The sequence below is a fragment of the Heptranchias perlo genome, chromosome 9, assembly GCF_035084215.1.
Source record: "Heptranchias perlo isolate sHepPer1 chromosome 9, sHepPer1.hap1, whole genome shotgun sequence".
Lineage (NCBI taxonomy): Eukaryota > Metazoa > Chordata > Chondrichthyes > Hexanchiformes > Hexanchidae > Heptranchias > Heptranchias perlo.
The window spans coordinates 52,428,257-52,453,945 of NC_090333.1; the positions used below are offsets into that span (position 1 = coordinate 52,428,257).

General features: G+C 44.3%; 1 protein-coding gene across 12 annotated transcripts in view; it reads right to left on the reverse strand.

Annotated features, from left to right (window-relative positions):
• Positions 1-25,689, reverse strand: part of pde4dip (phosphodiesterase 4D interacting protein) — a 432,228-nt gene that overhangs the window by 151,127 nt on the left and 255,412 nt on the right. For 9 of the 12 annotated variants that reach the window (XM_067990435.1, XM_067990443.1, XM_067990437.1 and 6 more), the window contains exons 1-4: positions 18,740-21,078; positions 8,174-8,311; positions 3,588-3,707; positions 2,777-2,869 (exon numbers count right to left, since the gene is read on the reverse strand). In XM_067990435.1, the coding sequence (XP_067846536.1) occupies positions 2,777-2,869; positions 3,588-3,707; positions 8,174-8,311; positions 18,740-19,915 (1,527 nt within the window). In that variant the 5' untranslated portion in view covers positions 19,916-21,078. Of the gene's footprint in view, positions 1-2,776; positions 2,870-3,587; positions 3,708-8,173; positions 8,312-18,739; positions 21,080-25,689 lie in introns of those variants that run through there. The other 3 variants (XM_067990439.1, XM_067990438.1, XM_067990444.1) reach the window with 2 other exon arrangements.

The following is a 25,689-nucleotide window of genomic DNA, read 5'->3' on the forward strand; positions in this document are numbered from 1 at the left end:
TCAGATAAAAGTTCAGTAGATCGGCACTGAAAGACAAGGAAACAGCTCCTTAGAATGACACTCACTGTGGCCAAGTACGACACTTTCTACAGCAGTACATGGAGAACTACTGGAAAATAATTATCACATTTTAATTTTAAAAACTCCCTGGGGTATAGTGTCATGACCACTAACAGCCTTCTGGTACCTGACTTGTGCTCCAGAACTCGCGGTGCCTCTAGCCAAGCTGTTCCAGTACAACTACAACACTGGCATCTACCCGACAATGTGGAAAATTGCCCAGGCATATCCTGTCCACAAAAAGCAGGACAAATCCAATCCGGCCAATTACCGCCCCATCAGTCTACTCTCAATCATCAGCAAAGTGATGGAAGGTGTTGTCGACAGTGCTATCAAGCGGCACTTACTCACCAATAACCTGCTCACCGATGAAGTCAATGGGAATTAGGGGGAAAACTCTCCGGAGTCTTTGCTCTGGCTCCACGCCCCAGATCCTTCACTCTTATTCCAAATCTTATCTCTTCAAGCTGTGCTGTCTCTCTCCCTTTGGTTTAGGCCGACTCGCTTTTTGCCTGTGTCTTCTCCTCATTGGCTCTGTCCGAAGGACTTAGGTAGCATTACCTCATTACTCCTTTTCTAAATAAGGACTTGTGTCTTATCACATTTCCTTTGTCTTTCACAAAACTTAGTTAATTCAAACCGGTTCCAGCCAGTTCAGGCCAGTGACTGAACTCAGGTTACTTCAGTTCAAATGTTGTTCCTGCCTGTGTGTATCAGCAGCTGACGTCTCAGGTTACTTTCTGCAGCCCCTAGCCAACAATGGGGTACCAATCAAGTGGGCTGCTTTGTCCTGGATGGTGTCGAGCTTCTTGATGGGAAGATGGGAGTGGTTGTTGGAGGCCAATCATCTCAGCCCCAGGATATTGCTGCAGGAGTTCCACAGAGCAGTATCCTAGGCCCAACCATCTTCAGCTGCTTCATCAATGACCTTCCCTCCATCATAAGGTCAGAAATAGGGATGTTCGCTGATGATTGCACAGTGTTCAGTTCCATTTGCAACCCCTCAGATACTGAAGCAGTCCGTGCCAACATGCAGCAAGACCTGGACAACATCCAGGCTTGGGCTGATAAGTGGCAAGTAACATTCGCGCTAGATAAGTGCCAGGCAATGACCATCTCCAACAAGACTCCGGAGACCAACCATCACGGAAGTGGAAGACCCTACATCAGGGACATAGAGACGACGTCGAAAGAGAGAGAGAACGGAACGCCTGGCCAGCGTCAGCTCTCCTTTTCGGGTATTATCCTTTATATTCTGTGACCACTCAGGGAGTGTCAGAGAAACCTAGTGGGTGTGCATTTAGATCTTAGTTTGGGTATAAAACTGTATAACCAGGTGTAAACTGCATGCCTATATCTAACCAGACGTATAAGCTATATGTATATGATCTAACGGCGTGAATAAAGTGAATTGAGAGTTAAGAGAGAATTGACTCTTCTCCTCTTTGTACTAAGCCAGTAACCGTAACCGGTGACCTCCGGTCAACACCATCCACCACCCTAAACATTCTCTCCCTTCACCACCGACGCACCGTGGCTGCAGTGTGTACCATCTACAGGATGCACTGTAGCAACTCGCCAAGGCTTCTTCGACAACACCTCCCAAACCCGCGACCTCTACCACCTAGAAGGACAAGGGCAGCAGGCACATGGGAACAACACCACCTGCTCGTTCCCCTCCAAGTCACATACCATCCCGACTTGGAAATATATCGCCGTTCCTTCATCGTCACAGGGTCAAAATCCCGGAACTCCCTACCTAACAGCACTATGGGAGAACCTTCACCACATGGACTGCAGCAGTTCAAGAAGGCAGCTCACCACTATCTTCTCAAGGGCAATTAAGGATGGGCAATAAATGCTGGCCTTGCCAGCGACGCCCACTTCCCATGAACGAATAAAAAACGAAATCATGTAAGTGGGCATTTTTCACGTGCAAATCTAGAGAACGAATGTCGGCAGGAATCAATAGGCAACAATCAGGAACGAGATCCCTGGCCAATTGTATTTCTCTCCCTTGCCCAGGAGCCAGTTGTGGGGGTGTTGTGTTTGCTGATTTCAGTAATACTCTACTGAAGTCAGCTGACTGTCTACCCCCACTGAGATCAGCTAACTCAAAATCCCCACTGAGATCAGCTAACTCGGTAGTCTAACTGAGATCAGCTAACTCAGAACTACCAATGAGATTAACTAACTGAGTACTCTGACTGAGACCACCTGCAATCTTTCTGACCATGTGACTCAGCAGCATACCAGGCAGTGCACTGACCCACAGAGCTGTTTGAGCCCCTTGTTCCCCAGTTTTTGTCTACTAAAATGAAAGAATAGGAAAATAGACAAAATATATCATGAGGTGATGGCGGCTTATTGTTTTAAAACCCTGTGGATTATAGAAGAATGGAATCTGAGGGACATGGTGGGTTCCATGGTTTTGAGGTCCTGGGAAACAATGAGTTAGAGTAAGAGATGGTATGGTGTATCGTGATATTAACATGATGGGATTACAGGGAGGCAGAAGAGTATCTCGGACAATGTACTTGGAGCGTATAGGGAATGAGAAAGAAAGACTTCATTGGAGCTTGTGAGGAACAAGAAATAAGCTCTGAGGAGCACCAAGTATAGAACTACTGACAAAATTAGTGAAAGGTAAGAAAGGTTTGAAGAACAGAGGATGCAGTTCTAGGCTATTTAAGTTATCCTTTTACTCGTTGCCTACCTTCAGGTTTTCAAGCTGATTTCTGTGAAGCATCTCCCTCAACTTGGCCTGAGTCTCATTCTGGCCATCGATTACACGATAAAGCTCTTCAACCTGAGGGGACAAAAAAATGACAAGAGACATTGGGATTTCAAGGTCACAAAATACATTGGTATTATTACCATGTACAAAACCATTCATAGGCTGCAGGCTGTTATTGCTGGTCTTCAAGAGGGAAGGTTTCGTCTGGTTGCTATTTTTGGCATTAGAATATAGCTATGTGCATACAGTGGACAGCCGGAATTATAATCTTGTCTATGAAAAGATTGCATAGGCTGCAAGTTCCATGGGAGACCTGGCAGCTATCCTGAAGTGTAATCGAACTTGGAATTCTGCTGACACTGGGTTTTTATAATTTGTTATCAGCATATTGAAACGTTAATGAAATAAATGAAAGATTTTATGCTTTTAGCCATTTTCTTGCTCTGTGAACGTACTGTGCACTTCATAAGCACTCTAGCCTGCTGCGCCAGCAGGAATCTCTCTTTAATCAAGGCTAATAGTTGTAAGGTGAATTTTCTCGGGCCTGGGAGTGAATCTGTCTCTGTAATTTTGAGGCTCTGCTGTCATAGCGGAGCCTCACTAGACACGAGCATGGGTTGGAGATCGCGCTCATTGTTAGCTGGGCACTAGGGTCTCACACAACTACTTGTGCAGTGTCAGTACTGACCTGTGTAAAAGTGCTGCACAATTCCTAATGTAACATCACAAAATTATAGATCCTTCTAGTCAACTCTCCATGTGACATTTCTCCTCCTGCGCTCACGTTTACCTCCTTCTCCTTGTTTTTCAATGCCTCGTTCAGCCCCTGCTGGGTTCGGTCGTGCTTCTGTGCTGCTTGGCGCACTGCCTTCAGTTCACTTTCCATTTCACTTAGATTCTCCTGCAGCATCTGGGGGAAATGGAGGGATGAGAGATTTACCACATGTACAAAGCACAACATGATGCGAGACTGTTCATTGTTTTTACCTTTCCCTTCATCTGTTCTTTTCTGTTAAAAAACAACTTAGAATTATCCAGACTAGACTAGGCTGTAGTCACTGATTTTTTTTTTCTCAACTGGGCTGTTTGATGCCCGGTAGGAAATCCTATTAAAAATCTCCAGCTGATGGAGATTTGAGAGAGTGAAGACAATGAGCCCTCACTGGTTTTAACTGTGATAGTGTGGTCTGGAGGAGTTAAAGACCACATAGGGGAAAGATTTCTCCTGTTCACTACTTGCAGCAAAATATAAAGAATGCACTTACATTTCACCACACATAGTGGACAGAGGAAATCTTTCCCCTTGGTATAGCTGCAACCACTAGGTGATGAGGTGGATGTATCCCTCCCCCCAAATTCTTTTTTGGCATTGATTACGTCCCCCTCCGCACTCCAAATTCCAGAGTTTCCCTTGATCTTCACAACTCTTACCTGAGCCAGAAAAGGCTTTGATAGGAAAACTGAGTCAAGTCAACACTTGGGTAGATGCTTTTGAGGCTTGAGGTATCATTTTGGCAATGAAAATAAGTACGGAGCAAATCTTGCAAACTGGCGGCACATCGAACTGAAGCACAAATGGGCAGTATTGTGGAATATTGTGTTAATGTTGTTGTAAAGAGTTTCAGATCCCAGGATCAGTCTATGCTGCCGAATGGATTACTCATTTACTGGACAGAGCTAACACTTTGCATTCTATGCAGGCCAATGGATCATTCTAAAAAAATGGTGAGTTGTTGTGCCCAGAGTGAGGGGTGTCAGTGCTGGGAAATGGTTCATTTCTCATTTTGCCACATTAGTGTCAAACAAGTACTCAGGGGCAGCTGTAACACAATACAATGCAAAGTTAAATTCCCTCTATTTTGCCCCAACAATACACCTTAACTCCAAAGAGTGTCTTCTACAGCATTAGCGGGATATGTTGCCTGGGTGTTCAGTACCTGCTAGAATAAAACTACCAGTAATCGCTGATATTTACCCTTGGGTCAGGAGACTAGCTTGTAATCAGGGTTTTGGGTCTCAACTTTCTGCCCAAGCAGGGGGGTGGAGGGGTTCCTCCATTTTGGGGGACAATTGAAGTTTAACTGTACATTCTTGAAGCTGGATCGGTTGTATGTCACACATGATATTTCCATGGCCTGTTGCAGCAAGGATGTCCAACATGCAACCCTGGGGTCACACATCATCCCAAGGTCTGACAACCCGACTCTTGCAGCACAAGTAACTCCGTGCTATATGTGCTTATAGTTCTTATCTTCTGGCTTTTCCTGTTTGAATTTTGAGTGCCTGAGGATTTGGAAAGGACTAATAGTACTGCTCCCTCACTGGTTCATAAATCCCAAATCACCAAGGTTTGTTAGCATCAGCACCTTGAGATATATGCAAAATAATTGGAACATGGACTTAAACTTTATGTATAGTCCCTGAGGCTCCATGGTACCTATGTTGTAAAACCATGAGTACAAAAGCTTTACAGCTTCTGAATCAGATTGCCAATTTCTACCAAATTATGGACAGTTCTGTGCCCCAGTCCCATGCCTGGGGTGAGACTGCTCAAACTTATTACTTGAGAGTGATGTACTTAAGTCCGAAACTAGAGTCTTAAACTTAAACAAAGCCAATTACATAGGTATGAGGGTCGAGTTGGCTAAGGTAGATTGAGAAATTAGATTAAAAGATATAAAAGATGGTAGATAAGCAATGGTGAACATATAAAAGAAATATTTCATAATCCTCAATGAATATAGATTCCTTTGAGAAAATAAAACTTCCTCACGGGAAAAGTGATCCATCCAGGGCTAACTAAAGAAGTTAAGGATAGTATTAGATTAAAAGAAGAGGCTTACAATGTTGCTAAGAAGAGTAGTAAGCCTAAGGATTGGGAGAGTTTTAGAAACCAGCAAAGGATGACCAAGAAATTGATAAAGAGGGAGAAAATAGAACATGAGAGTAAACTAGCAAGAAATATAAAAACAGATTGTAAGAGCTTCTACAAGTATTTAAAAAGGAAGAGAGTAGCGAAAGTAAACGTGGGTCCCTTAGAGGCTAAGACAGGAGAAATTATAATGGAGAATAAGGAATTGGCAGAGACGTTAAACAAATATTTTGTATCTGTTTTCACAGTAGAAGACACAAAAAACATACCAGAAATAGTGGGGAACCAAGGGTCCATGAGAGTGAGGAACTTAAAGTAATTAATATCAGTAAAGAAAAAGTACCGGAGAAATTAATGGGACTAAAAGTCAACAAATTCCCTGGACCTGATGGCTTACATCCTAGGGTTCTAAAAGAGGTGGCTGCAGAGACAGTGGATGCATTGGTTGTGATCTTCCAAAATTCCTTAGATTCTAGAACAGTCCCAGTGGATTGGAAGGTAGCAAATGTAACCGTGCAATTCAAGAAAGGAGGGAAGAGAGAAAACAGGGAACAACAGACCAGTTAGCCTGACATCAGTCATCCGGAAAATGCTGGAATCCATTATTAAGAAAAGACGTGGTAACAGGGCACTTAGAAAATCATAGTATGATTAGGCAGAGTCAAGATGGTTTTATGAAAGGGAAATCATGTATAACAAATTTATTAGAGTTTTTTGAGGGTGTAACTCACAGGGTAGATGAAGGGGAACCAGTGGATGTAGTATATTTGGATTTTCAAAAGGCATTCGATAAGGTGCAACACAAAATGTTGTTACACAAGGGCTCATGGGGTTGGGGGTAATATATTAGCATGGATACAGGATTGGTTAATGGACAGAAAACAGAGAGTAGGAATAAACGGGTCATTTTCAGGTTGGCAGGCTGTTACTAGTGGGGTGCCGCAAGGATCAGTGCTGGGCTATTTACAATCCATATTAATGACTTAGATGAAGTGATCGAGTGTAATGTATCCAAGTTTGCTGACGATACAAAGCTAGGTGGGAAAATAAGCTGAGGACAACACAAAGAGTCTGCAAAGGGATATAGACAGATTAAGTGAGTGGGCAAGAAGGTGGCAGATGACATATAATGTGGGAAAATGTCAGGTTATTCACTTTGATAAAAAAATATTCTCTTCTATTTTTCCTAAGTGGTGAGAAACTATTAAATGTTGGTGTTCAGAGGGATTTCGGTGTCCTTGCACACAAAACACAGGAAGTTAACATGTAGGGACAGCAAGCAATTAGGAAGGCAAATGGTACATTGGCCTTTTTTGCAAGGGGGTTGGAGTACAAGAATAAGGAAATCTTGCTGCAGTTGTACTGGGCTTTGGTGAGACCACACCTGGAGTACTGTGTACAGTTTTGGTCTCCTTACCTAAGGAAGAATATACTTACCTTAGAGGCGGTGCAACAAAGGTTCACTAGATTGATTCCTGGGATGACCGATGAGAAGATGTTGAGTAGAATGGGCCTATACTCTCTGGAGTTTAGAAGAATAAGAGGTGATCTCATTGAAACATATAAGATTCTGAGAGGGCTTGACAGAGTAGATGCTGAGAAGCTGTTTCCCCTGGCTGGAGAGTCTAGAACTAGGGGGCATAGTCTCAGGACAAGGGGTCGGCCATTTAAGACTGAGATGAGGAGGAATTTCTTCACTCAGAGGGTTGTGAATCTTTGAAATTCTCTAGTCCAGAGGTCTGTGGATGCTCAGTCATTGAGTATATTCAAGGCTGAGATCAATAGATTTTTGGACTCTAAGGGAATCAAGGGGTGTGGGGATCAGGCAGGAAAGTGGAGTTGAGGTTGAAGATCAACCATGATCTTCTTGAATGGCAGAGCAGGCTCGAAGGGCCGTATAGCTTTCTCCTGCTCCTATTTCTTATGTTCTACCTTTAGAACCAAATGAGGGAGAAATTATTCACTTTGAGCTAGGTTTGAATCCATGGCACAGAGATATAAAATATATGTATTTACAAAAATATACTTGAAAAATACAGAATCCTCCTGTGTTTTCCTGAAAATACCTTGTGTTTTGTACATTTTGATGCAGAACACACTCTAAATTTACTATAACTCTGCACCTCTGATATCATCAACTCAATGTGTATCACTGCAAACCATCAGCTGATTAAAAAGTAGCATTAAAAATTGCAGTGTGTTATGTTTGTAAAAGGGACATTATCACTGTGTGACAAATCAAATCGGGCAAAAAAAGCTGCCTGTTTTTTATTATAATAATGTCTCTGACGCAAGTGAGGTCCACGCATAATATGCTTCCAGGCAGTGTCTCAAACCATTCTATAGTTTCTGAGGGGTGATTGATGATTAGGGGGTGGTGAGGAAAAATGACTACAGTTTATGTGTTGCCTCATGTCTGCAGCTGCACTGTTCAAAGAACAATTTGGATCTGCATGCCGTTCACACTCCAAACATCCGTCACTCCTGGTACAATGCCATCTCACCTTGTTGGCAGATTCGGTCTCCTGGATTCGTCCCTGCAATCCATGTACTTGAACCTGGGCTTTCTGCAGTTCAGTGACGCACTGTCCGGCTGCTGACTCATACTGGTTCAACTGCTGCTGCTGCTCTTCAATCAGGTTCTGGGGGAACAAAAGGCCAAACATTTATTTAACTGGTCAAATATTCTAGCACAGTGTCGAAGCAGCGCAATCTCTTCAATCAGCCCAAATCTGTCCAGAGCTCCATATATGCTGTGTTAATTGTTTGCATTATTTCACAATGCCCACTTTGCCTGCCCAGTGTAAATCAATGAATTTAAAAAAGAATTCCACATAACAAACACTGTGACTGGAACACTGCCTAGGGCCCCACAGTGTGACATACTTCATATGGTTATTTTTCTGTTTGGGCACTGGTGCAGGGGAAAATTTATTTCTAAGTGTAATGCAATTCAGGAACTGAGTGTTGAAGCAATTGAATTCAGTGGTAAAATGTACAATGAATGTACTCAGTAAGGAAGTTCAGTACTCTGTGTGTATCATCACAATAGGGAACTGATGATGATGACGAAAATAAATTGCTGCAAATACTCTGTAAATCACACATTAATACAGTCCGATATATAATTATTCAACAGTGAGGAACATCACAACTTGTGCTCAATCGTGTTCTCACCTGACGTGCATACTTTCCAGAGGAGTCACTGAATCCCAATCAGCAGCAAGAACCGTGGCTATTTTCTCCACCCACCCCCACACAACCACTGAGGCCAATTACTGCTCTTGTTGAGATCAGTTAACTCAGGATACAACAGGCTTTGAACATGGGTCCTAATTGCCCTATACGGCTCAGTCATACCAGGCATTGCATTTATCCACCGAGACACCAGGGTGTCCCAAATTAATGCTAATTTATCAGCTAATGTACAACATTAACGGAGCACAGGAAAAAGTGATGTGAAATACAAATTAAATGTCACTCATCTAAGTTGACCGTCAGTTGTTTGTGGTTTTTCATTCTCAACCTATGGCAGTAGCAGTAAACACGTGCCACAGCCAGGTGACTGATCTCATTAAATGGAAAATCATCATGGATATTTTTAATTAACAATAAAACAAGATGTCCTGACAGCAGCTGCGCCACTGCTACACGTAACCAGAACGGTAGGCAGTGGCGCAGCTAGCATTTCAAAATTTGCATGCACACCAGCCGACCTGTTTCTCCCTGCCACCACCATCTCCAGCCACCTGGCCCTAAGATTCATACACGGACACCGACTTTGTAGACATCACCACATATGCTGCTTCCTATCCTCCGAGTCAGCATTAAAAAAAAAACAAAATGGCATCACCCACATGAGAATGGAAAATTCTGACAATGCTTAAATAAATTTGTACGCAATTCATAGACTCATAGAAATTTACGACACAGAAGGAGGCCATTCGGCCCATCGTGTCTGTGCTGGCTGAAAAAGAGCTATCCAGCTTAACCCCACTTTCCAGCTCTTGGTCCGCAACCTTGTAGGTTACGGCACTTGAAGTGCATATCCAAGTACCTTTTAGATGCGATGAGGGTGTCTGCCTCTAGCACCCTTTCAGGCAGTCAGTTCCAGCCCCTCCACCACCCTCTGGGTGAAAAAATTTCTCCTCAACTCCCCTCTAATCCTTCTACCAATTACTTTAAATCTATGCCCCCTGGTTATTGACCTCTATGCTATGGGAAATAGGTCCTTCCCGTCCACTCTATCTAGGCCCCTCAATATTATACACCTCAATTAAATGTCTTCTCTGTTCCAAAGAAAACAACCCCAGCCTATTCAATCTTTCCCCATAGCTAAAATTCCCAAGTCCTGGCAACATCCTCGTAAATCTCCTCTGTACCCTCTCTAGTGCAATCACATCTTTCCTGTAATGTGGTGATCAGAACTGTACGCAGTACTCAAGCTGTGGCCTAACTAGTGTTTAATACAGTTCTAGCATAACCTCCATCCTCTTATATTCTATGCCTCGACTAACAAAGGAAAGTATCCCGTATGCCTCTTTAACCGCCTTATCTACCTGTCCTGCTACCTTCAGGGATCTGTGGACATGCACTCCAAGGTCCCACTGTTCCTCTACACCTCTCAGTATCCTCCCATTTATTGTTTATTCCCTTGCTTTCTTTGCCCTCCCAAATGCATTACCTCACACTTCTCCGGACTGAATTCCTTTTGCCACCTTTCTGTCTACCTGACCAGCCCACTGATATCTTCCTGCAGTCTACAGCTTTCCTTCTCAATATCATTATCAATACAATGAATTTTTAAATATTCGGAGGTAAATCATTTCACTTAAAAAAAATCAATAAACGGTTTAATATGTTGCTTTAACCCAAATGCTCAAGGCACACTTAATATTTCAATATCGTACATTTTCAGTGAAGTCATGATTAATAAAACTAACCGCTTTTCAATGGAAACGAACTGAAAACATATGCCACACAGTTGAAACATTTTAAGAACATAAAACATGGAAGGAGAAAAAGCCGTGCCTTCAAGCTTGCTCCTCCCAAAAATAATACACAATCAACTCTAAACCTCTGAGGTAACATTCTACATAATTACTCCAGAACACTTGCCTAGCTCCACATCTCCAATATTCAGTTTTGGCCTGCTGCCCACCAGAGACAGTAGTCCATGCCTAGCAAATCAGGAACCATCGTCGTCTGCACCCTCACTGTGGACCTATTCTCTCTGAGCTGGTGGATCTACTGTACTTAGCCAGAATTTTCTGTTTTCATTTCAAACCTGATCCACTGGTCTTGTGTATACCTCCCCATCCCCATGGCAATAGGACATCTCTGCCCCCATAATACCTGATGTGGTAATTCCCCACCCTGATATACAGCTAGAAATCAAAAATCTTTAAAGATAATAGGGGCGACTCCACCGGTGCCTAGTATCCTGTAGCAGAATGACCCAAAGGTTCCCACCATTTGCTAAGTCTAAAGTCAAACAATGGCAGGTTAGGGCAGTGGAAACGTGAAATCATGCAATCATGCCTCGAGTTCGGAGATTTGTTTTGCTGCTGATACAACCCTTAATAACAAGGGGTTCTACATCATGAGACAAAGAAGTTGAAAAAAAACCCGAAGTTTTAGTATCCTCTTCACATTTCCACTCAATGCTGAACCAAACCTAGATGGTAATCCTCTGGGCCTGGGAACTTGATAGATTATTGAGCTGGACATCAGTGATAGTTACACTGTGTGCGGCTCAGACCAGTTCCTCTGCTGGGTGGAGGTGGCTGTGTGATAATGTTCAGTAACAACTGTGCACTGAGTGGGTGGACATGTGTAAGCATAAGAAACAGAAAGGAGAGGCATCCGAATGTTCAGCATGGCTGATGTTCTACATACAACACACCTAGAACTATAACATACAAAAAGACCTGTTTACCGCTGGGGTGGCAGAGAGGTCCCAGCAGGTTTGTGAGCGCTCGGTTATTTTCCCTTTGTTAAATTTTCAGTGAGGGTACTGGCCCTGTTATCTTTTCTCCCCTTGTCCATTTTCTATACACCATCTGCGTACGAAAGAGCAGGCATGTATTCTGAATTTGGCAATGCTGCTCTTCTGCCCATCGCTAAAAGGTGTGCAACACCAGCCCTGTTATTCCTGTCCTAATTGCCATCCTCCTGTGGCGGCATGACTGAGATCTGCAACTCTGTAGTGTAGGGAAACTGTAGGTAAATACTAATGATGTTCCATCACTCTCCTGCTCAACTTTAGACTTGACAAAACCAACCCTACAACCCTCGTCCAGTGCCATTCTGCAACTGGGTACCAAGTTACTGCGACTTGCCCTATCAGCAATTTTAATTGTTCCACCTGATAAGTGGCTCATATTTCCGACTACTGCCTGTTTGATTTGTTTCTTATTTAATGTGTCACTGCACTAGCCATATATCTTCATTCTAATACGCGATGTATACGACTGTATGTATCTTCTAACATCAAAAACAGTTCTAATAAATTTATTTTGTGTCTGAACAGCAGTTGTGACACAGACTTGCGGAAAGATCCACCTGTAATTTACAAGAAGAACAGAAAATGCTGGAAATGCACAGCAGGTGAAAAGAAAGACAGGTTAGTGATTCAGTGGAGAGCCTTTATCAGAACACCTGAAAGGCTAACCTATTCTTCTCTTTCCGATACTGGATGATCTGTGCATTTCCATCATTTTCTGTTTTCAGTATTTGCGTTCCTTTTACGTCTGTAGCCTGTCTTACTGGGTTTGCTCACAACCTGTCAGTCCACAGCCTCTCAGTGCTGGTGGGTCAGTGGCATCTACAGCACCATCACACAAAGAGGACTCCCCTCTGTCCGACCAGCCAGGTGATTGGCCAAAGCTACGGCAGAAAAGGACGGAACCGCCAGATCATTAATTTCTATAAAAGGTCACATGTCTTCTGAAATTCATACAAGATCCATCTCCACAGCCTGGGGTCAGCCTCTCCAAGTAGGTCACTGCAGGTTCCTAGGCTATGCTGTCGAGTCCTCTCAAGTGCAAGAAGTTATCAGAAGTGGCTGTTAAGACGGTGAGCTTTCTGTTTATTTTGTCTGTGTTAATGCTCCTGAACTGGCTGATCTGTCTTCTCTTCGTTTGTCTTATACACTGCTGGAACCATAGACTGCCCAGCTGCTGTTCTATCTCCTTCCCTCATCAAACACAGGAACCAGTCAACTGTGACCTGACTTTGTCACATAACTGGGTTAGGAAGGTCAAGGCAAGAGCAGGTAGCTTTTCTAATGGATAATCTATTAGCGCCGCTATAAGTTCTTAAAAAGATACAATCAGACTTCATTATCAGAAGCTCCTGTAAACCAAAGTAGTAATTTAGTTATTTAATTTGGAGATTATCTCACTAAAATGAGATAAGGATATGCACACACTAGTGCGGTAAATTTGTTAAAAAATATATCAAAGGCTCCCTTGGTGGATCAGTCTGGAAGTACATCACCTGCTGTCGTCCTGAACCATACAGACCAGGAAGAAGTCCAACTTTGATTCCTGGTCTGTACTGAGTTGGCTATTTTCACCAGGGCAACGGTAAGGATGTTATAATTGAACTTAATGACACAGGTTGCGGAGAGCAGGAAAAATTCCACTCTACTATCAGTAAATGGGCATGTGTGGATGTTGGACAGTGGGTAAATGATTGGAGAGGCATCACAGTGAGCCCAATGTTGAAAGAGTCTCCCTAAGCTCAAACAAGAATGTCTGCTCATTCGCATTGAGCTGTACCACAGCAGATGTCACCAGCTCCAGGAGGAGGGCAGAAAACTGGATATGTCAGTGATGTAACATGGTTATCAGAACAAGTCAGGCCAGGTCATAGATGGATAGCTTTACTGGCAGATGCTCCGTGGCCTAGGGCAAAGTGTGTTGGAGTCTATGATTTTGCAGTGGAGGGGAAGCAAGATAGCCCTGAAAAGATTTGGGAAAAAAAGCACTTGTGAGATGTGCTTAGACACTGTGTGGTAAGTGTTTAATTTTTTTTCCATTGGTTCTTGGCACTGTGAGCCAATCAGCATTTGTTGGGTTAAAAACAGAAAATGCTGGAAACACTCAGCAGGTCATGCAGCATCTGTGGAGAGAGAAATAGAGTTAACGTTTCAGGTCAATGACCTTTCATCAAAACTGGGTGATGGGACACTGCATGCATGTCAGATCTGTGCTTGACATAAGACTTGTACAGATAGAGACTTAAATTTATGTGTGAATAGATAGTTGTTTTCCTGAATTGACCATTTTTGATGATTTCTGTATAAATTTGCAGTATTGTTATCACAATCATCATCCCTCCTGCTATGCATTAGTCACATGGAGCCCACAATTGCTGTACCAACTGACAGCCTTCAAAATTAGACAAAAAAAACACCCACAAATATTCCTCCCCCAAATAAAGTCACAGAGATAATACATATGTATATGTATCATCAGGTGAAAGCTAATAAAACGAAACTCACTGGAACCAAGGGAGTGAAATTATTCCTGTTGATAATTTTATTGCGTTTGAGTACAAAGCTTTTTTGCTAAAATTATCGACAGATAGAATTCCCCAGCCCCAGAGTAAAGAGATTGGTATGAATTAAATTGTTTTAAGAAATGAGACACACCAGAGAGTGATTACAGTGCTATATTCTAAATCTTGGGCTCCAAAATCTGATCTAAACCAACTTAAATATAAGAACATAAGAAATAGGAGCAGGAGTAGGCCATACGGCCCCTCGAGCCTGTTCCGCCATTCAATAAGATCATGGCTGATCTTCTACTTCAACTCCACTTTCCTGCCCGATCCCCATATCCCTTGATTCCCTTAGTGTTCAAAAATCTATCGATCTCAATCTTGAATATACTCAACGACATCCACAGCCCTCTGGGGTAGAGAATTCCAAAGAGTCACAACTCTCTGAGTGAAGAAATTTTTCCTCATCTCTGTTCTAAATAGCCAACCTCTTATCTTGAGACTATGACCCCTAGTTCTAGACTCTCCAGCCAGGGGAAACAGCTCACATGGGTTTATAATAATTATCTAGGCCCCGTGATTAGATTAGATATCTATCTTGTAAATACTCCGAGGGTATCCATTGTTATATAACACAAGATGATAATTGTTTCGTGTATAACAAGTTTAACTTGATTTACTTCTCCACGTAAACAATGTTGAATGATGTGGGCAGTTGCTGGTCTGTGAATCAGTACCCATGGCATTCAGTGGGTTACTGGCACAAGATCAGGATGCTGCATAAACACACCACATGCAGACTTTGTTGTCCTCGTGTTGGACAATGAACTCACTTAAGAAGCGACTAGTTTCTATAATGGGCAGATAGTAGGGCTGATATTCTAGGCGGATGAGATCAAAAAGGATGAAAGGACTTCTTTATCTGAACCCATTTGTGATCTTGTACAACCCTAAGCATATTACTAGACAGGACTATGTAAACGATTGGCTAAAAACATCAGTGTAATTTTTGTAACACAACACATCATTCCAGCTGTGATCTGCCATCCCTGTAATAAGGAAACCCTTATTACATCTACAATATCAACCGTTCTCTACATAACGTGTGAGAGTCTCCAGGCGCATTCAAAGCACGACACTGAAATAACTACGTGTGTGGATGACTGCACAAGTGTAATTGCTCGAAAGTCGTAATTGCAAAATTTAAGTTCCTGGCTCCAAACCTTCCCCAATGTCTGGTGGCAATTCAAAAAAAAAAGCACCAAACACCAACACTAATAGCTCAATTCTAGCTTTGCTGTCATCGTGGAGGTTGAAAACACCTCTTGAAGTGCTTCTCCGTGCAGCTAAAGCCACTATCACCGCATCATTTATATCGGAGTGGTGCTGCCAGAGTCGGACTGCCCCCAGAAGCAGCAGCGCTGGAATGTAAATGCAACGCTCAATGTTACTGCCAGGTATCGCGATCAGGTCACCAGAAGATGACCCAGAGATGATAATGATCTCATGACCAAATGGTGGAACAACAGGGGAAAGAACGGGTATCCTCCAAAAGTAAAATAACACTAGGGTAAATTCACTAATCCCCAGGGTGCTGTGCTTGTCAAGAGAATCTGCACTATAGTGTTGTAGCTCTATCGCCGACCATGCTCTCGAGTGCAGCTCCCTGCTGGGAGCAACGGATCAGTGATTTGACCCTATTATTTCAAAATAATCACTGTCACCATTAACCACTTTCTGAAATCAGCACATTTTTTACGTTCTATTTTGTGAGCTGTTGGCTGAAGAGCATTACTACAGACGTTTAACTGGATAATGCTCCATAAAGTGATGCACTCATGTAAGAATAGATGAATGTTGATGGGCAGGACAAGCAGTCAAGTGAAACAATTTTACTTCCAGGTTTGTGAATTTTTCCTAATCATCCTCTGTGAAGTGCCTTGGGATGTGTTTTACATTAAAGGGGTTACATAAATTCAAGTTGTTGCTGATAGCAACAAATCTGCTTTTCTTGTTTTTATTTTAGATTTCAAGTGTTTACTGACTTTTATTTTTTATTTTCTTGCAGATCTAAATCAACGGTCAAAGAAACACAGAATTCAACATTAATTTGGCAATCTCACTGAGGACAGAAGGATGGTTGGTGTGAACAAATATGGGGCAGGGAAGCACATTATTGGACAAAGCAGATGGTGCTTTGTTGTGCAGGCTATACCAAATCTGGGATTTCTTGATGCTAACACTCAGTTCCATTCCCCAGTACTGACATCCATCATCCAGATGAACACAAAAGTTCAGACACACACACAAAAAAAAAATCACAACTTAACAGTGAATTCAACTGATCAATTTCAATGGTGAACGACTCATGGATATGCTTATATATTACCGTTAAGAAAAAAAATATCCCCTGGCAGTTCAATAACTCACCTTTCATTTTCACCAATATCACTGGTGCAGGTTCAAGTCATATGGGGAAGGGAGGGGGGAAACTGTGCTCCCGGGAGATGAGGTACATTCACAAAGGGAGGCAGAGAGGTGAATCCTAAGACCGAGTTGACCCATGCTGTTTTTTTGCTGCACTCCCCCCTCCCCCCCCCCTCCCCTCCCCTCCCCATCCCCCCCATCCCCTCCCCTCCCCATCCCCCCCATCCCCTCCCATCCCTTGACAATGACAGCTGGGGCTTGACAGGAGATTTCCTGTCTGTCCTCCCTGTCAGGACTGATATATGTGCCCTTGAAGGGATAGAAAGAGGAATTACAAAGGGCAGGAAGAAATTAAAAATGAATTAAATACAAACATTTTTATTTGTAGGGACACTATGGAAACTGGGTGACACGGTGGATTAGACTGTGGGCTTTGGCTCCGATATGCGGGTTCAAATCTAGGCCACACCGATGGTACACAAGTGATCTCCATCCATTGGCTGTAAAGGTCGTAGGTGAAATGAGTTTGGGCAGACTCAGAGAGCATGGGCCTACTGCACAAAACTGGTACTAATTAGAAATCTCATTCAGAGCGACTGATGCGGGAATTAGAAAAATTTACACTTTGGTGCATAAGGGATGTCCTATTGAGGTTAAAGCTGAGGCACATTGTTTGGGCAGAGCAGAGGGAGCTTTTACTCTGCATCTAGTTTTGCTATACTAGACCTGGGACTACTTGATGCTGACACTTGGGCCTCGATTTTAAACTGGCCCTGCCAGGCAGAAACCAGGTGAGGGGGCAGTTAAAATGGAGAGGGGGCTTATTCATTTCTTTCCTGCCCTGATCTGGCTGACTAGAATTTTAAATTGCAGGCGGCAAGGACATCTGCCCCAAGCCAGTGGGGTCCTCTTTAAATATGATCCGGCTTCAATTATGTCACTGCTATTTTAACCTGCAGCCTGAGCAATGCAGCAGTCCTGACTTCCCTGCCAGGCCAAAAGCTTTTGAAAACAATAGCCAGGGTCAGAAGAGGCCCAGCAAGATTTTTTTAAAAATTTTATTTGGTTCCTTGTGGGCCAGAAGTGCTTCTTCAGGCCCCTCAAGGAAGCCTTGGACCTTCCCTGGCCCGGGCTGCCCCCTTTCATGGACCGCAATTCCCCTGATGAGCCTCACTGATCCAGTTAACTTGTGCCAGGGACCGTTCCCTAGGGTCCCTGCTGGTAGCCCCATTCCACCCAATTTTAACGGCCGGACAGCCGCTTCTTGCCGACTTCACGGCCATTTTGGTCAGGAAGTCGGCAAGTAACACACTAATGAGATCCAGCTTGTTAAAATTGGCCGAGCCTGCCTGCCTGCTGCTCCTAGCCGGGCACATCACTCACATTGCTGCGTTCCTACCCAGGAGTTAAAATTGAGCCCTTAGTGTCTGCAGTGGAAAGTATTCCATTCTCCAACACTGACTTTCTTCATCTTGACGACCGCACAATTTTTTAAAATGGAAACTGAACTACACTTTATTTGAAAGGGAAATTTAATGTGACAGGTCTCCAAATCCTTGCTACGTGACTAGAATAAGAAAACACGATGTAGGACACGGCATTTACACCAATGACAATGTTACTCCTGTGGCTTCCCTCTAAGTAATATTCTGAGGTCTGTAACAGTTCCATAGCTAGAGGCTCACACCTTCCAAGTCCAATCGAATACACAGTGAAGAGGAATGGCAGTGCAGCAACAAATCAACGCCTTTGGAATTCCCAAGATACATTAAATACACCACAAACCTGCTTACATTGTGCCATCTGTGTTGATCAATATCTTTCATTGGACCATTTACACATGACAGAAACTTTCATTAGTACTGTGGAGATGCAAACATTAAAATGAAAAGCTCTACGTTTCATACCTAGAGTTATTTACAGAACATAATTATTTATGGTGGGTGGGGGGGGGGGAAAGAGATGGATGATTGAAGAGAAAAGCTGAGCAACAATTTTAAAATGCTCAAATGTTACTCAAGAGATTTGTCTGAAAATGTGGGGGGGCTCTGTTGCTTTTGAGTGCAAATGGGTCATAGGAGTAATAGGAAGACAATGAGGGAACAGCAACCAAGACACAGTCACAATTCAAGTACCTGGGTGCGAATTGGAATATATTCATCAAGCATGTCCTGCAGGAGGTCCTCAAGATCTGCCATATCATCAAAGTTCAAGTGCATCCTGGGAGGTTCTATGTATCTGCTGGCAAAGTCATAACCATTGTTCTGTAGATGAGACCTGGAAATCCCATCACTCAAACTGCCACTTGACTGAGAGCCCAATGGAGTAGGCCTCACCAGAATTGGCAATTTGCTGCCTTTTGGGCTCTGAACAGGCCTGTATTCAACATTCCTCACTAAGCTAAGTACAAAGTCCAGCTTTTGGCTGTGCAACAAAGGATGGGTTGCTTGGCCATCAGAAAAGTCCGATCTGGGACTTTTGTCATCTTTGGCACCTTTTTCTACTTGTGCCACTTCTCTGATAGGTGCGGGACAGGACTCCACTGTTACACCAAGTGATTCGACAGAAGAGGCTGGAGACATTTTATCCAGAGAGTCGGCATAGACTGAAGTCCTTGAATCACAATGTCCAACGGACATGGTCTCGTGTATGACTGGCATTGCGAGTCCTTCCTCAGCAGTCATGCTGCCCATCACACTACTTCCACACCTGGTAGATGGGTCACAAGAAACAGTCTTTGCCAGCTTTCGGGGGACTCTGCAAACCGCTTCGTAGTCTGCATCGGTCACACGTAAGGCTGCACAGCTGCGACACTTCCGGGATTTGTAGCTCGAGGTTTCTGGAGTCTGGCAGCTGTGAGTTTCCACGGCTTCCTCCCCATGCTCTGTCCAGGATTCAAATCCGGAATAGACAAAGTCATCCTGCAGCAGGGCATGGTACCGGACATCGGGCAGATTGGAGATGTCCATCGTGATGTCCTCCCCCTTGCTTTCAGTGCTTGGCTCCTCGTTGGTTTTACGATAAAGACTAGCTATGCAGTGCTTGATCCGATCCTTCTCTATGAGCAGCTTCTGCAAACGTTCAATTGACAGCGCCTCGATCCTTGCAATAACCGTGTCAAACCTGTAGATACGGTCTAACATGAAAGCACATTTGCTGCAAGCAAACTCTGCCTTCCCATCTCGGGACACCTCCTTGCCCAGTATGTGGGATAGGATGACCTGTAGGTTCAGTTTGGAAGTCGTGTGAAAGATCCATCGCCGCTGGTTACCACACAGCTCCCGGGCACAGATCCTGCAAACCTCCTTCATTCTGATGTCCAGTATGAAATTGACTGTGCACCAAATGTAATAAAATGCACAAGGTCAACCAGACACAATGCTAAAATTTAAATATAAATGTCACAACCTTAGTCTATCCTGCACTGTGGACCTTGACCTTTCACCCAGGTTTCTCAATAATAACGAAAAGGTCAGTTGGTTTATATCAATTATAAGCAATGTTTCAGCAGTAAATCTTCAAATAACAGGCCAGCAGGAAGTCAACCTATAATCAGTGCTTGTAATCAAAGCACCGAATTTATGCATGCTCCTTTCCAGTGGCCCATGGCTGGGTTTCGCTTTGATTCTGGGTGGACAGTCTCAACTCTATTGATGGTTCTCTGCCTGGCGCCAATTCAGGTAAATTTAATAACGGTTCAGGCGCTATCTAGAGCCATCTCAGGGCGTAAAACGGAGACGCAACCTCACATCTCATGCAAATATCACACGGCTTTAAAATGATCTTCCCTAAACATAAATACTCTGCAATAAAATAACAATTCAAAAATCAATACATCTCATATAATTCACTGCTCCTCGGGTTAATTGTTTCCTCCAGTTAAACGCACAATCCCATTAAATTAACTGCAATTACAGGTGAATCAAAAAGCGAGCGGTGGTTTGTACATTTCCGAGAGACAGTATTTCGCCCCCATCCCCCAAGGTATTTGAATTCAGGAAGTATGCCGATGGTTTAAGGCAAAGCTAGCAAGTGTCACTGTGATCCGTAAAAATCCCCGGGACCGCTGAGTGCACACCGACCCGTTTTATTCTCAATGCATTTCAGGAGTATCTCCTTGCCGATTGTAACGCTGCACATGGTGCGAGAATAAATCTTCATTTGCTCCAGCAACGTCGGCCAGAATAGAAACCGAGGGGCAGACGATCGTTGCATTCACACCATCATCATCCCAGACAAGAGAGGGGGGGGGGGTGAGATGAGTTTAATATCAGACCACAGGCACGCCCCTTGCGTAGCAAACAAAGAAGGCGGTCGACGAGTAACGGGGCAGAGTGAAGGAGATTCTCTATGCTGATATTGTTGGCATTTGATTAAATCACGTCCCGTTACGTGGGTTTCCTGGATACAATGTCATCAGGACGGGAAGCTGCTTCTTGTAACCATTCCTAACCCGGCAGTGATGTGGCAACAATGTATCTGAAACTGACTCAGGGTTCCAGCCATCTGGGCCAAACCATGCGCCACTTTGGGGGAGGGGGGGACCCCGCCACACACTGCGCGTCTTAAGCTCCAATGTAGCGTCACGCACCGCGCTGCCATTTACAGCAAAATAATCTGACAGGTTCAGACTGACTTCCGAGAGGTTTCCTACAGGGATGAGAATTCCGAAGCCGCCTCAAAGGAAGCCAGCCTCCTCCTATGGCACCCCTTCCGTGTTGTGGTACGGTTCTCTCACGCCCCCGTCTCAATCAATTTCGAGCTCGACACACCGGGATCAGCTCTTCTGCCGTCGCCTCCGCGCCCACTTCTTTTGGCCAGGAGTCTTTCCCCCGCCCCCGCCCCCGCACAGCGGATCCTTTCTCCCGTCTCCGGAATTCTCGTTCCACCTGGACCCCTCCCTCTGGCCTCTCACCCTCTCTTGATCTTTTCATTGGGAACTGCCCGCGTGATATCGGAGGTCTCAATTTCTCTAAACCCCCCCCCCCCCCCCCGCCACCTCACTCACTCTAACCTACCTCCCTCAGAACTCGCAGCACTCCGTTCTCCCAGGTCCAACCCTGACATTTTGTCATTAAACCTGCTGACAAGGGCGGTGTTGTGTGCCGAACAGATCTCTACCATTGCGGAGGGTGAACGCCAACTCTCCGACACCTCCTTCTACCTCCCCCTGAACCACGACCTCACTGCCGAACATCAAGCCATAGTTTCCCAGACCGTCACAGACTTCATCTCCTCTGGAGATCTTCCTCCCCGCGACCTCCAATTTCATAGTCCCCCAACCCCGCACAGCCCACTTTTACCTCTTTCCCTAAGTCCATGAACAGGACCGCCCTGGGAAACCCATCGTTTCAGCCTGTTCTTGCCCCACAGGCCTTATTTTTCCTATCTCAACTATTTTTTTCTCCCCTTGTCCAGTCTCTTCTGACCTACACCCACGACTCTTCTGATACCCTCCGTCACTTTTAATAGTTTCCAGTTACCCGGCCCTAACCGTCTCCTTTTCACCACGGACGTCCAGTCCCTCTACACCTCCAGAGGCCCTCCGCTTCTTCCTTGAACGGAGGCCCCTCCAGTCCCTATCCGCCACCACCCTCCTCCATCTGGCTGAACTTGATCTAACGTTGAACAACTTCTCCTTTGACTCCACTCCCTCCAAATAAAAGGTGTCACTATGGGAACCCGCATAGGTCCCAGCTATGCCTTCCTTTTTGTGGGATAGGTGGAACATTCCTTGTTCCAGTCCTACTCAGGTCCCCTCCCTCACCTCTTTTCCCGGTACATTAATGACCATATTGTTGCCGTTTCCTGCTCTCGCCCTGAACTGGAAGATTTCATCAACTTTGCTTCCAATTTCCACCCTTCCCTCGTCTTCACATAGTCCATCTCCAACCCTTCCTTTCCTCTACTTCTTTATCTCCACTATCTATTACAAGCTCACCGGCCCCCACAGCCACATTGATTACACTTCCTCCCACCCCGCTTCCTGTAAGGACTCTATTCCATTCTCCCAGTTTCTCCGCCGCATCTGTTCTGACGATGCCACCTTCCACACCGATATGTCTTCCTTTTTCCTCAACCGAGGATTCCCCTCCACTGTAGTTGACAGGGTCCTCAACCGTGTCCGTCCTATTTCCCGCACTTCTGCCCTCTTCCAAGATCCAAGATGGGATCCCCCTTGTCCTTACCTTCCACCCCACCAGCCTCCACGTTCAATAGATCATCTTCCGCCATTTTCACCACCTTCAACGCGATGCCACCACCAAACACATCTTCCGCTCCCCTCCCCTTTCAGCATTCCGAAGGGACCGCTCCCTCTGCAACACTCTGGTCCACTCTTCCATCACCCCCCAACACCCGCTCTCCTCCCCGCGGCATCTTTTCGTGTGAGCGCAGCAGATGCAACTCCTCCCTTCCCACCATTCAGGGCCCCAAACACTCCTTCCAGGTGAAGCAGCAATTTACTTGTACTTCTTTCAATTTAGTATACTGTACAATTTAGTGTACTGCTCACGATACGGTCTCCTCTACACTGGGGAGACCAAACGCAGATTGGGTGATCGCTTTGCTGAACATCTCCGCTCAGTCCGCAAGCATGACCCGGAGTTTCCGGTTGCTTGTCACTTCAATTCCCCGTCCCACTCCCACTCCCACTCCCACCTCTCTGTCCTCGGCCTCTGACACTGTTCCAATGAAGCTCAACGGAAGCTCGAGGAACAGCACCTCATCTTTCGTTTAGGCACTTTACAACCTTCTGGACTCCACATTGATTTCAATAACTTCAGATCATAACCACTGCTCCCATTATTTTTTGGACAGCAAGTGCTGGTAATGGTTCTGCTGTTGCCATTTACAGCTCCTCTAGACTCAACTTTTGTTTCTTTACTTGTCCCATTACCACCCTCCTTGCCTTGCACTATCATCCCTTTTATTGTTTCATCACTCTTACCCTCCACCCTACCAGAGACCTTCCCTTTTGTTCTTTCCTCCCCTCCCCTTCCTCCTCCACTTTGCCTGGCTCTGTATTTGCTTAAAAACTGTTAAATCTTTAACGTCTTCCAGTTCTGACGAAAGGTCATCGACCTAAAACGTTAACTCTGTTTCTTTCTCCACGGATGCTGCCTGACTTACTGAGTATTTCCAGCATTTTCTGTTTTTTATGTCTTTCTCCGGCTCGGTTTCATGCATCACCTGTGGGTGTTCAAGCACTATCTGCCAATGCAGTAGGTTGTATCATCAGCTCGGATCCCAACTAAAGAACACTTTACACAAAAAATATACTTTATGCAGAAATTGTTTCCACTTGTGAATAAGAGACCGAATATTGTGAAAACACTGCACGTTTCAACAACCTGACCTGAAGATATTCTTGCCAGCTTCACGCCCTATCTGGACTGCAAACACGTCTCATGTTTGCCTTTAATAGGTGACGTTTTGGTTGAGATGTAGGAAAATCCCCAACGGTTGACATTGCAGTCACTTTGAAAATACAACTAATCTCTTGTCTCTCACCCTTAACAAAGTAGTATCAGTTTGTAATAGGTGCCCCGGGTTTCTTGCATCCTGTTTTAAATGAAGAGGTTCAAATCCGAACAGAACAATGTAGAGATATGATCCAATAAAACATAAAAGTTATGACACATTTAAAAATAGTCACAAATATTGTTGCGAATATAAAAGTGACGATGTTTAAGAAAAAGAACTTACATTTATATAGCGCCTTTCATGACCTCAAATACTTTGCAACCACTTTTGAAGTACTTTTGAAGTGTAGTTACTGTTGTAGAGAAATGCAGCAGCCAATTTGCACACAGCAAGGTCCCACAAACAGCATTAAGATAAATAACCAGATAATTGTTTTAGTGATGTTGGTTGGGAGATAAATATTGGCCAGGACATCTCTCACGTTCTTTGAATAGTGCAATGGGAATTTTTATGTCCACCTGAGAGGGCAGATGAGGCCTCTGTTTAGCGTCTCAGCTGAAAGAGAAGACCTCCAAGTGCGCAACTCTCCCTCAGTACTCCACCAAAGTGACAGCCTAGATTATGTGCTCAAGTCTCGAGTTAGGCTTGTACCCATGACCATCTGATTCAGTACTACTATTGAGCCAAGGGCCAGCTGACACATGTGAGTTAGAAGTTTGGATGAATGTTTTGCATTAAATGCTTTATTAGTATATATAAATAGGGGGCTCAAGTTTAGATCTATGGAGAAAGTGAATCCACAGACCCGAGCTACAGTTATATGCAGTGTGGTATTGCAAGGTGGAGAGTGCTCCGAGATTCTTTTTTGGCATTCACTGACTGCATTCCAAAGCTTGCCAAGTATGTTGCCTCATCTTGTCATTGGAGGCGAAACTGAGTGACACGAAAAGGCTCAGTGCGAACCACTTTTACTTGGAAACATTCCAGTGCAGATTTATTTCCTTGCTGGAGGAAGAGATGAGATGGAAGCCCTGCAGTGATTGGTAAGTGATGAAATAGCAAGCGTGATAATCGTGGGAGCTGTAGCTGTTGATCTGCAAGTGGGCGGTTTGGTACCCTGGTTGCCTGAAGCTACAGCATGGTTCAGCAACTTTCCAAATAACTGAGCAGCCCTATTTTGGATTTGCACTGCTCACCTCACAGGGGAAGGGGGTTAGAGAAGATGCCCTAAATATGGTCAGCCTCTTAGCAACTGGGCCAACTAGCTGCAAATGATTGGCTACTCTTTACACTGCAAATATAAAGCAGTTAATAAAAAAAAAACAGAACTTGACACTAACTTTATGGAACATCAGAATTCCTTTTGACAACAAGATACAGAACAAGGAACTGTGCTGATAGCATGAGAGCTGGCTTGCTATGACATAGATATTGTTGTACCGAGGCTGGCTGGAAATAGGACAACTACTGGAAGATGGCAACGGCCATATCTCCTTCTGGAGCAGTTGGGCAGTTGAGCCACCATGTACTACTGGTACATGATTTGTTATAATGAGATTACTGCAAAGTTGGATTATCTGACAAAAGATGCCGACGGTGAGATTGAATCAATAAATGTTATGCCACTACCATTAGTGCCTTTGCACCAATGATAAAAAAT